General features: G+C 67.7%; 1 protein-coding gene across 5 annotated transcripts in view; it reads right to left on the minus strand.

Annotated features, from left to right (window-relative positions):
- The window catches only part of KATNA1 (katanin catalytic subunit A1), a 226,011-nt gene that overhangs the window by 29,908 nt on the left and 181,290 nt on the right, over positions 1-14,813 (minus strand). For all 5 annotated transcript variants that reach the window (XM_075596691.1, XM_075596686.1, XM_075596687.1 and 2 more), the window contains one exon: positions 57-215. In XM_075596691.1, the coding sequence (XP_075452806.1) occupies positions 57-215 (159 nt within the window). The remainder of the gene's footprint in view (positions 1-56; positions 216-14,813) is intronic.

Genomic DNA, 14,813 nt, shown 5'->3' on the forward strand with positions numbered 1-14,813 from the left:
TTGCCAACTTTTGAGTTACAAAATAAAATACTTCTAATACAGGTTTATATATTCACCATTTCAAACAGTAGACGGACTAGTTTCTCCGATTCGCCTCTGTATTTGGACGTAAGTGTGGATGAGGAAACGTTGAAAAATGTGGTCTTGCACTCTGTGGCTACCGCTTTGGCGAGAAGCGTCTTCCCTGTTCCGGGCGGCCCCACCATTAACACTCCCTAATAAATTATTGCAAATAATAAAACCATTATAGAGCACTTTAAATTAAACATCTACCAATTTCCTAAAATGGAAATAGAAACAAGATGATCAAGGGTTAAAGCCCTTAGCTGTTCCTGTACCTCTTAGACTGCGGCCCCACTGCCGCAGAGCTCGCTCATGCTTGAGAGCGGTGACGTCGCCAGATCCCCAAGCATGAGTGATCGGTGTCCTGCAATTGTTTTAGAGCAGCAGCGAAGGGGCGTGGCTATTACGGGAGGGGTCGTGGCGTGTCATTGGCTGTATAGGGGCTGTCTCTGTGTCTGTATGTTTGTCTGTGTGTCTTTCTCTCTGTGTGTGTGTGTCTCTCTGTCTGTCTCCATTTTCTGTCTAACCCTTTCCCTCCCCTCTCTCCCAGCCCTTCCCTCCTCTCTCCCCCCATTGCTCTCTCTCTCAACCCCATTGCTCTATCTCTCCCTCCCATTGCTCTCTCTCTATTTCCCCCCCACATTGCTCTCTCTCTCTCCCCCCCATTGTTCTCTCCCCCCCCACATTGCTCTCTCTCTCGCTCTCCTCCCACCATATTGCTCTCTCCCTCCCCCCCACATTGCGCTCTCTCTCCTTCCCCCACACTGCTCTCTCCCCCCCACATTGCACTCTCTCCCCCCCCGCACATTGCTTTCTCTCCCCCCACATTGCTCTCTCCCTCCCCCCCCCACATTGCTCTCCCCCCACATTGCTCTCTCTCTCCCCCCCATTGCTCTTTCTCCCACCCCATTGCTCTCTCTCTCCCCCACATTGCTCTCTCCCCCCCCCACATTGCTCTCACCCCCCACATTGCTCTCTCTCTCCCCTCCCACATTGCTCTCTCTCTCCCCTCCCACATTGCTCACCCCCCCCAACATTGCTATCTCTCTCCCCCCCCACATTGCTCTCTCTCCCCCCCACATTGCTCTCTCTCCGCCCCCACATTGCTCTCTCTCTCTCCCCCACATTGCTCTCTCTCCCCCACATTGCTCACTATCCCCCCCACATTGCTTACTACCCCCCACATTGCTCTCCCCCACCCCCACATTGCTCCCCACCCACATTGCTCTCTCCCTTCCACATTGCCCTCTCTCTCCCTCCCACCCACATTGCTCTCTCTCTCCATCCCCACATTGCTCTCTCTCCCCTCCCACATTGCTCACTCCCCCCCACATTGCTCTCCCTCTCTCTCCCCCCCATATTGCTCTCCCTCTCTCTCCCCTCCCACATTGCGCTCTCCCTCTCTCACCCCCCCCCACGCAGCTCTCTCCCTCTCTCAACCCCCCCATATTGCTCTCTCTCCCCCCCAACATTGCTCTCTCCCCCCACATTGCTCTCTCCACCCCTCACATTGTTCTCTCTCCCCCCCACATTGCTCTCCCCCCCCCCACATTGCTCTCTCTCTCCCTCCCACCCACATTGCTCTCTCTTTCCCCTCCCACATTGCTCACTCTCTCCCCACATTGCTCTCTCCCCCCCCGCACATTGCTCTCTCCCCCCCCCGCACATTGCTCTCTCTCCCCCCGCATTGCTCTTCCCCCCCCCACATTGCTCTCCCCCCCCACATTGCTCTCTCTCCCCCCCACCCACATTGCTCTTGCTCTCTCCCCCCACCCACATTGCTCTTGCTCTCTCTCCCCCACCCACATTGCTCTTGCTCTCTCTCCCCCCCCACATTGCTCTCTCCCTCCCCCCCACATTGCTCTCTCCCTCCCCCCACATTGCTCTCTCCCTCCCCCCCACATTGCTCTTTCTCCCCCCCACATCGCTCTCTCCCCCCACCACATTGTTATCTCACCCCCCCACATTGCTCTCTCACCCCCCGCGCTCTCTCCCCCCGCATTCTCTCTCCCTCTTACACACTCTCCCCCCGCGTTCCTTCTCCCCCCTACACACTCTCTCCCCCGTGTTCCCTCTCTCCCCTCTTGCGCTCCCTCCCCCGCGTTCTCTCTCTGTCTCCCCCCGCGCTCTCTCTCTCCCCCCCCGCGCTCTCTCTCCCCCCGGCGCTCTCCCCCCCCCCCGGCGCTCTCTTTCTCCCCCCGGCGATCTCTCTCCCCCCCCTGCGATCTCTCTCCCCCCCTGCGATCTCTCTCCCCCCCCCGCATTTTCTCTCTCTTCCACCAGAGCTCTCTTTCTCCCTCCAGAGCTTTCTCTCTCCCCCCGGCCTTCTTTCTCTCTCCCCCCGCGTTCTCTCTCTCTCCCCCCCCCCACATTCTCTCTATCTCCCCCCACCGCATTCTCTCTCTCTTCCCCCTGCGTTCTCTCTCTCCCCCCGCATTCTCTCTCTGTCCCCCCACCGCGTTCTCTCTCTCTCCCCCCGCGTTCTCTCTCTCCCCTTGCGTTCTCTCTCTCCCCCCCGCGGTCTCTCTCTCTCCCCGCCGCGGTCTCTCTCTCTCCCCGCCGCGGTCTCTCTCTCTCCCCCCCGCGGTCTCTCTCCCCCCGCGCTCTCTTTCTCCCCCGCGCTTCCCCACCGCGTTCTCTCTCCCCCCTGCACTCTCTCTCCCCCATTGCTTTCTCCCCCGCGTTCTCTGTCCCCCCCTGCGCTCTCTCCGCCATACACTCTCTCCCCCCGTGTTCTCTCACTCCCCCCGCGTTCTCTCCCCCCTTAACTCTCACCCCCCTGGGCTCTCTCTCCCCCCCTGCGTTCTCTCTCTCCTCCCCGCGTTCTCTCTCCCCACGCGCTCTCTCCCCACCTGCGTTCTCTCCCCACCTGCGTTCTCCCCCCCCACGCTCTCTCCCCACCTGCGTGCTCTCTCCCCCGCGTTCTCCCCCCCACACTCTCTCTCCCCCCTGCGCTCTCTCACCCCCCTGGGCTCTCTCTCCCCCCCTGCGTTCTCTCTCTCCTCCCCGCGTTCTCTCTCCCCACCTGCGTTCTCCACCCCCCACGCGCTCTCTCCCCACCTGCATTCTCCCCCCCCCACGCTCTCTCCCCCACCTGCGTGCTCTCTCCCCCGCTCTCTCTCTCTCCCCCCGCGTTCTCTCTCTCCCCCGCGCTCTCTCTCCCCCTATACACACTCTCTCCCCCGGCGTTCTCTCTCTCTTCCCCTGCGTTCTCTCCCCCACGTTCTCTCTCCCCCCCTGTGCTCTCTCCCCCCCCGCACTCTCTCTCCCCCCCCTGCGCTCTCTCTCCCCCTATACACACTCTCTCCCCCAGCGTTCTCTCTATCTCCCCCGGCGTTCTCTCTCTCTTTCCCCCGCGCTCTCTTTCCCCGCGCTCTCCTCTCCCCCCGCGTTCTCTCCCACCCCTGCGCTCTCTCTCCCCCCCTACGCTCTCTCCCCCCTACACTCTCTCCCCCCCCCTGCGCTCTCTCTACCACCGTGTTCTCTCTCCTCCCGTGTTCTCACTCTCCCCCCGTGTTCTCACTCTCCCCCCGCGTTCTCTCTCTCCCCCGCGTTCTCTCTCTCCCCCCGCGTTCTCTCCCCCCGCGTTCTCTCTCTCCCCCCCCGCGTTCTCTCTCTCCCCCCGCGTCTCTCTCTCCCCCCACGCATTCTCTCAATCCCCCGCGTTCCTCTCAATCACCCCCGCGTTCTCTCAATCCCCCCCCGCGTTCTCTCAATCCCCCCCGCGTTCTCTCAATCCCCCCCGCGTTCTCTCAATCCCCCCCCCGCTCTCTCTCTCCCCCCCGCGTTCTCTCTCTCCCCCCGCGTTCTCTCTCTCCCCCCACCGCATTCTCTCTCTCTCCCCCGCGTTCTCTCTCTCCCCCCGCGTTCTCTCCCTCCCCCCCGCGCTCTCTCTCTCTCCCCCCCCGCGCTCTCTCTCTCTCCCCCCGCGCTTCCCCACCGCGTTCTATCTCCCCCCCCCGCGCTCTCTCTCCCCCCTATACACACTCTCTCCCCCGGCGTTCTCTCTCTCCCCGCGCTCTCTCTCTCCCCCGCGTTCTCTCTCTCCCCCCCGCGTTCTCTCTCTCCCCCCCGCGTTCTCTCTCTCCCCCCCACCGCATTCTCTCTCTCTCCCCCGCGTTCTCTCTCTCCCCCCGCGTTCTCTCTCCCCTCCCCCCCGCGCTCTCTCTCTCTCCCCCCCGCGCTCTCTCTCTCTCCCCCGCGCTTCCCCACCGCGTTCTATCTCCCCCCCCCGCGCTCTCTCTCCCCCTATACACACTCTCTCCCCCGGCGTTCTCTCTCTCCCCGCGCTCTCTCTCTCCCCCGCGCTCTCTCTCCCTCCCCCCGCGCTCTCTCTCTCTCCCCCGGCGTTCTCTCTCTCCCTGCGCTCTCTCTCTCCCCCGCGCTCTCTCTCCCTCCCCACGCGCTCTCTCTCTCTCCCCCCGCGCTTCCCCACCGCGTTCTATCTCCCCCCCGCGCTCTCTCTCCCCCTATACACACTCTCTCCCCCGGCTTTCTCTCTCTCCCCCCGCGCTCTCTCTCTCCCCCGCACTCTCTTCCACCCCTGCGCTCTCCCCCCCCTGTGCTCTCTCCCCCCACGTTCTCTCCCCATCCCTGCACTCTCTCTCCCCCCTGCGCTCTCTCTTCCACCCTGCGCTCTCTCTACCCCCCGTGTTCTCTCTCCCCCGTGCTCTCTCTCCCCCCGTGTTCTCTCCCCCCGTGTTCTCTCAATCCCCCCGCGTTCTCTCAATCCCCCCGCGTTCTCTCAACCCCCCCGCGTTCTCTCTCTCCCCTCCGCGTTCTCTCTCCTCTCCCCCTCCGCGTTCTCTCTCTCTCCCCCCCGCGTTCTCTCAATCACACCCGCGTTCTCTCAATCCCCCCCCGCGTTCTCTCTCTCCCCTCCGCGTTCTCTCTCTCTCCCCCCGCGTTCTCTCAATCACCCCCGCGTTCTCTCATCCCCCCCGCGTTCTCTCAACCCCCCCCGCGTTCTCTCTCTCTCCCCCCGCGTTCTCTCAATCCCCCCACGCGTTCTCTCAATCCCCCCGCGCGTTCTCTCAATCCCCCCGCGCCCGCGTTCTCTCTCTCCCCCTCCCCCGCGTTCTCTCTCTCCCCCTCCCCTCCCCCCGCGTTCTCTCTCCCCTCCCCCCCGCGTTCTCTCTCCCCCTCCCCCCCGCGTTCTCTCTCCCACTCCCCCCCGCGTTCTCTCTCTCCCACTCCCCCCCGCGTTCTCTCTCCCCCCCCCCTTCTCCTCCCCCCCCCGCCCCCCCCCGTTCTCTCTCTCCCATCCCCCCCGCGTTCTCTCTCTCCCTCCCCCGCGTTCTCTCTCTCCCCTCCCCCGCGTTCTCTCCCCCCTCCCCCGCGTTCTCTCTCTCCCCCTCCCCCCCGCGTTCTCTCTCCCCCTCCCCGCGTTCTCTCTCCCCCTCACCCCGCGTTCTCTCTCCCCCTCCCCCCGCGTTCTCTCTCCCCTCCCCCCGCGTCTCTCTCCCCCTCCCCCCGCGTTCTCTCTCCCCCCGCGTTCTCTCTCTCCCTCTCCCCCCCGCGTTCTCTCTCTCCCCCTCCCCCCGCGTTCTCTCTCCCCCTGCCGCGTTCTCTCTCTCCCCCTCCCCCCGCGTTCTCTCTCTCCCCCTCCCCCGCTCTCTCTCTCCCCTCCCCCCGCGTTCTCTCTCTCCCCCACCCCCCCGCGTTCTCTCTCTCCCCCCCGCGTTCTCTCTCCCCTCCTGCGCGTTCTCTCTCCCCTCCTGCGCGTTCTCTCCCCCTCGTGCGTTCTCTCTCCCCCCGCGCGTTCTCTCCCCCTCGTGCGTTCTCTCTCCCCCCGCGCGTTCTCTCTCCTCCTGCGCGTTCTGTCTCCCCCCCTGCGCGTTCTCTCTCCCCCCCCTGCGCGTTCTCTCTCCCCCCTGCGCGTTCTCTCCCCCCCTGCGCGTTCTCTCTCCCCATGTGTTCTCTCCCCCCGCGTTCTCCCTCCCCCGCGCGTTCTTTCTCCCCCCCGCGTTCTCTCTCCCCATTTTCCCCCTCCACGCTCTCTCCCCACCTGTGTGCTCTCTCCCCCCTCCCCCTGCATTCTCTCTCCCCCCTCCCCCCGCGTTCTCTCCCCCCCTCCCCCGCGTTCTCTCTACCCCTCCCCCCGCGTTCTCTCTACCCCTCCCCCCGCGTTCTCTCTCTCCCCCTCCCCCCGCGTTCTCTCTCTCCCCCTCCCCCCGCGTTCTCTCTCTCCCCTCCCCCCGCGTTCTCTCTCTCCCCCTCCCCCGCGTTCTCTCTCTCCCCCTCCCCCCGCGTTCTCGCTCTCCCCCTCCCCCCGCGTTCTCGCTCTCCCCCTCCCCCCGCGTTCTCGCTCTCCCCCTCCCCCGCGTTCTCTCTCCCCCTCCCCCGCGTTCTCTCTCTCCCCCTCCCCCGCGTTCTCTCTCCCCTCCCCCCGCGTTCTCTCTCCCCCCGCGTTCTCTCTCCCCCCTCCCCCGCGTTCTCACTCTCCCTCTACCCCCGCGTTCTCTCTCTCCCCTCCCCCCGCTCTCTCTCTTCCCCTCCCCCGCGTTCTCGCTCTCCCCCCGCGTTCTCGCTCTCCCCCTCCCCGCGTTCTCTCTCTCCCCCTCCCCCGCGTTCTCTCTCCCCCCGTGTTCTCTCTCCCCCTCCCCCCGCGTTATCACTCTCCCCCTCCCCCCGCTCTCTCTCTCCCCCTCCCCCCGCGTTCTCTCTCTCCCCCTCCCCCCGCGTTCTCGTTCTCCCTCTCCCCCTCCCCCCGCGTTCTCGTTCTCCCTCTCCCCCTCCCCCCGCGTTCTCGCTCTCCCCCTCCCCCCGCGTTCTCGCTCTCCCCTCCCCCCGCGTTCTCGCTCTCCCCCTCCCCCCGCGTTCTCGCTCTCCCCCTCCCCCCGCATTCTCTCTCCCCCCGCGTTCTCTCTCCCCTCCCCCCGCGTTCTCGCTCTCCCCCTCCCCCCGCGTTCTCGCTCTCCCCCTCCCCCCGCGTTCTCGCTCTCCCCCTCCCCCCGCGTTCTCTCTACCCCTCCCCCCGCGTTCTCTCTACCCCTCCCCCCGCGTTCTCGCTCTCCCCCTCCCCCCGCTCTCTCTCTTCCCCTCCCCCCGCGTTCTCGCTCTCCCCCCGCATTCTCGCTCTCCCCCCTCCCCCGCGTTCTCTCTCTCCCCTCCCCCCGCGTTCTCACTCTCCCTCTACCCCCGCGTTCTCTCTCTCCCCCTCCCCCCGCTCTCTCTCTTCCCTCCCCCCGCGTTCTCGCTCTCCCCCCGCGTTCTCGCTCTCCCCCTCCCCCCGCGTTCTCTCTCTCCCCCTCCCCCCGCGTTCTCTCTCCCCCTCCCCCCGCGTTCTCTCTCCCCCGTGTTCTCTCTCCCCCTCCCCCCGCGTTATCACTCTCCCCCTCCCCCCGCTCTCTCTCTCCCACTCCCCCCGCGTTCTCTCTCTCCCCCTCCCCCCGCGTTCTCGTTCTCCCTCTCCCCCTCCCCCCGCGTTCTCGTTCTCCCTCTCCCCCTCCCCCCGCGTTCTCGCTCTCCCCCTCCCCCCGCGTTCTCGCTCTCCCCCTCCCCCCGCGTTCTCGCTCTCCCCCTCCCCCCGCGTTCTCGCTCTCCCCCTCCCCCCGCATTCTCTCTCCCCCCCGCGTTCTCTCTCCCCCTCCCCCCCGCGTTCTCGCTCTCCCCCTCCCCCCGCGTTCTCGCTCTCCCCCTCCCCCGCGTTCTCGCTCTCCCCCTCCCCCCGCGTTCTCTCTACCCCTCCCCCCGCGTTCTCTCTACCCTCCCCCCGCGTTCTCGCTCTCCCCCTCCCCCCGCTCTCTCTCTTCCCCTCCCCCCGCGTTCTCGCTCTCCCCCCGCATTCTCGCTCTCCCCTCCCCCCGCGTTCTCTCTCTCCCCCTCCCCCCGCGTTCTCTCTCCCCCCGTGTTCTCTCTCCCCCTCCCCCGCGTTATCACTCTCCCCCTCCCCCCGCTCTCTCTCTCCCCCTCCCCCGCGTTCTCTCTCTCCCCCTCCCCCCGCGTTCTCCCTCTCCCCCTCCCCCCGCGTTCTCGCTCTCCCCCTCCCCCGCGTTCTCGCTCTCCCCCTCCCCCCGCGTTCTCGCTCTCCCCCTCCCCCCGCATTCTCTCTCCCCCCCGCGTTCTCTCTCCCCCTCCCCCCGCGTTCTCGCTCTCCCCCTCCCCCCCGCGTTCTCGCTCTCCCCCTCCCCCCGCGTCTCGCTCTCCCCCTCCCCCCGCGTTCTCTCTACCCCTCCCCCCGCGTTCTCTCTACCCCTCCCCCGCGTTCTCTCTCTCCCCCCTCCCCCGCGTTCTCTCTACCCCTCCCCCGCATTCTCTCTCTCCCCCTCCCCCCGCGTTCTCTCTCTCCCCCTCCCCCGCGTTCTCTCTCCCCCTCCCCCGCGTTCTCTCTCTCCCCCTCCCCCCGCGTTCTCGCTCTCCCCCTCCCCCCGCGTTCTCGCTCTCCCCCTCCCCCCGCGTTCTCTCTCCCCCTCCCCCCGCGTTCTCGCTCTCCCCCTCCCCCCGCGTTCTCGCTCTCCCCCTCCCCCGCGTTCTCTCTCCCCCTCCCCCCGCGTTCTCTCTCTCCCCCTCCCCCGCGTTCTCTCTCCCCCTCCCCCCGCGTTCTCTCTCCCCCCCCGCGTTCTCTCTCCTCCTCCCCCCACGTTCTCACTCTCCCTCTACCCCCGCGTTCTCTCTCTCCCCCTCCCCCCGCTCTCTCTCTTCCCCTCCCCCCGCGTTCTCGCTCTCCCCCTCCCCCCGCGTTCTCGCTCTCCCCCCTCCCCCCGCGTTCTCTCTCTCCCCCTCCCCCCGCGTTCTCTCTCCCCCTCCCCCCGCGTTCTCTCTCCCCCCGTGTTCTCTCTCCCCCTCCCCCCGCGTTATCACTCTCCCCCTCCCCCCGCTCTCTCTCTCCCCTCCCCCCGCGTTCTCTCTCTCCCCTCTCCCTCCCCCGCGTTCTCGCTCTCCCCTCCCCCCGCGTTCTCGCTCTCCCCCTCCCCCCGCGTTCTCGCTCTCCCCCTCCCCCCGCGTTCTCGCTCTCCCCCTCCCCCCGCGTTCTCGCTCTCCCCCTCCCCCCGCGTTCTCGCTCTCCCCCTCCCCCCGCATTCTCGCTCTCCCCCTCCCCCGCATTCTCGCTCTCCCCCTCCCCCCCCGCGTTCTCTCTCTCCCCCCCGCGTTCTCTCTCCCCCTGCGCGTTCTCTCTCTCCCCTCCTGCGCGTTCTCTCTCCCCTCCTGCGCGTTCTCTCTCCCCTCCTGCGCGTTCTCTCTCCCTCCTGCGCGTTCTCTCTCCCCTCCTGCGCGTTCTCTCTCCCCTCCTGCGCGTTCTCTCTCCCCTCCTGCGCGTTCTCTCTCCCCTCCTGCGCGTTCTCTCTCCCCTCCTGCGCGTTCTCTCTCCCCTCCTGCGCGTTCTCTCTCCCCTCCTGCGCGTTCTCTCTCCCCTCCTGCGCGTTCTCTCTCCCCTCCTGCGCGTTCTCTCTCCCCTCCTGCGCGTTCTCTCTCCCCTCCTGCGCGTTCTCTCTCCCCTCCTGCGCGTCTCTCTCCCTCCTGCGCGTTCTCTCTCCCCTCCTGCGCGTTCTCTCTCCCCTCCTGCGCGTTCTCTCTCCCCTCCTGCGCGTTCTCTCTCCCCTCAAGCGCGTTCTCTCTCCCCTCAAGCGCGTTCTCTCTCCCCCCCTGCGCGTTCTCTCCCCCCTGCGCGTTCTCTCCCCCCTGCGCGTTCTCTCTCCCCCCCTGCGCGTTCTCTCCCCCCCTGCGCGTTCTCTCCCCCCTGCGCGTACTCTCTCCCCCCTGCGCGTTCTCGCTCTCCCCCTCCCCCCGCGTTCTCGCTCTCCCCCCCGCGTTCTCTCTCCCCCTGCACGTTCTCTCTCCCCTTGTGCGCGTTCTCTCTCCCCTCCTGCGCGTTCTCTCCCCCCCTGCGCGTTCTCTCCCCCCCTGCGCGTTCTCTCCCCCCTGCGCGTTCTCTCCCCCTCCTGCGCGTTCTCTCTCCCCCTCCTGCGCGTTCTCTCCCCCCCTGCGCGTTCTCTCCCCCCCTGCGCGTTCTCTCCCCCTGCGCGTTCTCGCCCCCCCCTGCGCGTTCTCTCTCCCCCCCTGCGCGTTCTCTCTCCCCCCCTGCGCGTTCTCTCTCCCCCCCTGCGCGTTCTCTCCCCCCGGCGCGTTCTCTCCCCCCGGCGCGTTCTCTCCCCCCGTTCTCCCCTCCCCCGCGTTCTCCCCCCCGCGTTCTCACTCCCCCTGCGCGTTCTCACTCCCCCTGCGCGTTCGCTCCCCCCCGCGTTCTCTCTCCCCTCCCCCGCATTCTCTCTCCCCCTCCGGCGTTCTCTCTCTCTCCCCCTCCCGCGTTCTCTCTCTCCCCCTCTCTCCCCCTCCCGCGTTCTCTCTCTCCCCTCTCTCCCCACCTGCGTTCTCCCCCCCCACGCTCTCTCCCACCTGCGTTCTCTCTCCCCCGCGTTCTCCCCCCCCCACGCACGCTCTCTCTCCCCGCGCTCCCTCTCCCTATACACACTCTCTCCCCCAGCGTTCTCTCTCTCTTCCCCCGCGTTCTCTCCCCCACTTTCTCTCTCCCCCCCTGTGCTCTCCCCCACGTTCTCTCTCCCGCGTTCTTACTCCCCCTGCGCGTTCTCACTCCCCCTGCGCGTTCTCACTCCCCCTGCGCGTTCTCTCCCCCCCGCGTTCTCTCTCCCCTCCCCCCGCATTCTCTCTCCCCCTCCGGCGTTCTCTCTCTCTCCCCCTCCCGCGTTCTCTCTCTCCCCCTCTCTCCCCCTCCCGCGTTCTCTCTCTCCCCCTCCCGCGTTCTCTCTCTCCCCCTCTCTCCCCACCTGCGTTCTCCCCCCCCACGCTCTCTCCCCACCTGCGTTCTCTCTCCCCCGCGTTCTCCCCCCCCACGCACACTCTCTCTCCCCCCGCGTTCTCTCTCTCCCCGCGCTCCCTCTCCCCTATACACACTCTCTCCCCCGGCGTTCTCTCTCTCTTCCCCCGCGTTCTCTCCCCCACGTTCTCTCTCCCCCCCTGTGCTCTCCACCACGTTCTCTCTCCCCCCTGTGCTCTCCCCCCCGCACTCTCTCTCCCCCTATACACACTCTCTCCCCCAGCGTTCTCTCTATCTCCCCCGGCGTTCTCTCTCTCCCCCCGCGCTCCCTCTTTCCCCGCGCTCATCTCCCACCCCTGCGCTCTCCCCCCACGTTCTCTCTCCCCGTGCTCTCTCTCCCCCCGTGTTCTCTCAATCCCCCCCGCGTTCTCTCAATCCCCCCCGCGTTCTCTCAACCCCCCCCGCGTTCTCTCTCTCCCCTCCGCGTTCTCTCTCTCTCCCCTCCGCGTTCTCTCTCTCCCCCCCGCGTTCTCTCAATCACCCCCGCGTTCTCTCAATCCCCCCCGCGTTCTCTCTCTCCCCTCCGCGTTCTCTCTCTCTCCCCCCGCGTTCTCTCAATCACCCCCGCGTTCTCTCAATCCCCCCCCCGCGTTCTCTCAACCCCACCCGCGTTCTCTCTCTCTCCCCCCGCGTTCTCTCAATCCCCCCGCGCGTTCTCTCAATCCCCCCGCGCGTTCTCTCAATCCCCCCGCGCCCGCGTTCTCTCTCTCCCCCTCCCCCGCGTTCTCTCTCCCCCTCCCCCGCGTTCTCTCTCTCCCCCTCCCCCTCCCCCCGCGTTCTCTCTCCCCCTCCCCCCCGCGTTCTCTCTCTCCCACTCCCCCCCGCGTTCTCTCTCCCACTCCCCCCCGCGTTCTCTCTCTCCCACTCCCCCCCGCGTTCTCTCTCCCTCCCCGCGTTCTCTCTCTCCCCCTCCCCCGCGTTCTCTCCCCCCTCCCCCCGCGTTCTCTCTCTCCCCCTCCCCCCGCGTTCTCTCTCCCCCTCCCCCGCGTTCTCTCTCCCCCTCCCCCCGCGTTCTCTCTCCCCCTCCCCCCGCGTTCTCTCTCCCCCCGCGTTCTCTCTCTCCCTCTCCCCCCGCGTTCTCTCTCTCCCCCTCCCCCCGCGTTCTCTCTCTCCCCCTCCCCCCGCGTTCTCTCTCCCCCCCGCCGCGTTCTCTCTCTCCCCCTCCCCCGCGTTCTCTCTATCCCTCTTCCCCCGCGTTCTCTCTCTCCCTCTTCCCCGCGTTCTCTCTCCCCCTCCCCCCGCTCTCTCTCTCCCCCTCCCCCCGCGTTCTCTCTCTCCCCACCCCCCCGCGTTCTCTCTCTCCCCCCCGCGTTCTCTCTCCCCCTGCGCGTTCTCTCTCCCCTCCTGCGCGTTCTCTCCCCCCCCCTGCGCGTTCTCTCCCCCTCGTGCGTTCTCTCTCCCCCCGCGCGTTCTCTCTCCTCCTGCGCGTTCTCTCTCCCTCCCCCCGCATTCTCTCTCCCCTCCCCCCGCATTCTCTCTCCCCTCCCCCCGCATTCTCTCTCCCCTCCCCCGCGCGTTCTCTCTCTCCCCCGCGTTCTCTCTCTCTCCCCCCCCCTCCTGCGTTCTCTCTCTCCCCCTGTGCGTTCTCCCCCTCCACGCTCTCTCCCCACCTGTGTGCTCTCTCCCCCCCTCCCCCCGCGTTCTCTCTCCCCCCCTCCCCCGCGTTCTCTCTCCCCCTCCCCCCGCGTTCTCTCTACCCCTCCCCCCGCGTTCTCTCTACCCCTCCCCCCGCGTTCTCTCTCTCCCCTCCCCCCGCGTTCTCTCTCTCCCACTCCCCCCGCGTTCTCTCTCTCCCCCTCCCCCCGCGTTCTCTCTCCCCCTCCCCCGCGTTCTCACTCTCCCTCTACCCCCGCGTTCTCTCTCTCCCCCTCCCCCGCTCTCTCTCTCCCCCTCCCCCCGCGTTCTCGCTCTCCCCCTCCCCCCGCGTTCTCTCTCTCCCCCTCCCCCCGCGTTCTCTCTCCCCCTCCCCCCGCGTTCTCTCTCCCCCCGCGTTCTCTCTCCCCCTCCCCCCGCGTTATCACTCTCCCTCTACCCCCGCGTTCTCTCTCTCCCCCTCCCCCCGCGTTCTCTCTCTCCCCCTCCCCCCGCGTTCTCGCTCTCCCCCTCCCCCCGCGTTCTCGCTCTCCCCCTCCCCCCGCGTTCTCGCTCTCCCCCTCCCCCCGCGTTCTCGCTCTCCCCCACCCCCGCGTTCTCGCTCTCCCCCTCCCCCCGCGTTCTCGCTCTCCCCCTCCATCCCGCGCGTTCTCTCAATTCCCCCGCGCGTTCTCTCAATCCCCCCCGCGCCCGCGTTCTCTCTCCCCCTCCCCCGCGTTCTCTCTCTCCCCCTCCCCCCGCGTTCTCTCTCTCCCCCTCCCCCGCGTTCTCTCTCTCCCCCTCCCCCCGCGTTCTCTCTCCCCTCCCCCGCATTCTCTCTCCCCCTCCGGCGTTCTCTCTCTCTCCCCCTCCCGCGTTCTCTCTCTCCCCCTCTCTCCCCCTCCCGCGTTCTCTCTCTCCCCCTCCCGCGTTCTCTCTCTCCCCCTCTCTCCCACCTGCGTTCTCCCCCCCACGCTCTCTCCCCACCTGCGTTCTCTCTCCCCCGCGTTCTCACTCTCCCCCCGCGTTCTCACTCTCCCCCCGCGTTCTCACTCTCCCCCCGCGTTCTCACTCTCCCCCGCGTTCTCACTCTCCCCCCGCGTTCTCACTCTCCCCCCACGCGTTCTCTCAATCCCTCCCGCGTTCTCTCAATCCCCCCCGCGTTCTCTCAATCCCTCCCGCGTTCTCTCAATCCCCCCCGCGTTCTCTCAATCCCCCCCGCGTTCTCTCAATCCCCCCGCGTTCTCTCTCTCCCCTCCGCGTTCTCTCTCTCTCCCCCCGCGTTCTCTCAATCACCCCCCGCGTTCTCTCAATCCCCCCCGCGTTCTCTCAATCCCTCCCCCCGCGTTCTCTCAATCCACCCGCGCGTTCTCTCAACCCCCCGCGCGTTCTCTCAACCCCCCGCGTTCTCTCTCTCCCCCTCCCCCGCATTCTCTCTCCCCCTCCCCCGCATTCTCTCTCTCCCCCTCCCCGCGTTCTCACTCCCCCTCCCCCCGCGTTCTCTGTCCCCCTCCCCCCGCGTTCCCTCTCCCCCTCCCCCCCGCGTTCTCTCTCCCCCTCCCCCCCGCGTTCTCCCTCTCCCCCTCCCCCCCGCGTTCTCTCCCCCTCCCCCCGCGTTCTCTCTCTCCCCCTCCCCCCGCGTTCTCGCTCTCCCCCTCCCCCCGCGTTCTCGCTCTCCCCCTCCCCCCGCGTTCTCGCTCACCCCCTCCCCCCGCGTTCTCGCTCACCCCTCCCCCCGCGTTCTCGCTCTCCCCCACCCCCCACGCGCTCTCTCTCCCCCCGGCGCTCTCTCTCCCCCTATACACACTCTCTCCCCCAGCGTTCTCTCTATCTCCCCCGGCGTTCTCTCTCTCCCCCCGCGCTCTCTCTCCCCGCGCTCCCTCTTTCCCTGCGCTCTCTCCCACCCCTGCGCTCTCCCCCCACGTTCTCTCCCCCCCTGCACTCTCTCTCCCCCTGCGCTCTCTCCCCCCCTGCACTCTCTCCCCCTGCGCTCTCTCTTCCCCCCTGCGCTCTCTCTACCCCGTGTTCTCTCTCCCCCGTGTTCTCTCTCTCCCCCTCTGCGCTCTCTCTCCCCCTCTGCGCTCTCTCCCCCGTGTTCTCACTCTTCCCCCGTGTTCTCACTCTCCCCCCGCGTTCTCACTCTCCCCCCGCGTTCTCACTCTCCCCCGCGTTCTCACTCTCCCCCCGCGTTCTCACTCTCCCCCACGCGTTCTCTCAATCCCTCCCGCGTTCTCTCAATCCCCCCCGCGTTCTCTCAATCCCTCCCGCGTTCTCTCAATCCCCCCCGCGTTCTCTCAATCCCCCCCGCGTTCTCTCAATCCCCCCGCGTTCTCTCTCTCCCCTCCGCGTTCTCTCTCTCCCCCCGCGTTCTCTCAATCACCCCCCGCGTTCTCTCAATCCCCCC

This window comes from Ascaphus truei, chromosome 4, assembly GCF_040206685.1.
Source record: "Ascaphus truei isolate aAscTru1 chromosome 4, aAscTru1.hap1, whole genome shotgun sequence".
Taxonomy (NCBI): Eukaryota; Metazoa; Chordata; class Amphibia; order Anura; family Ascaphidae; genus Ascaphus; species Ascaphus truei.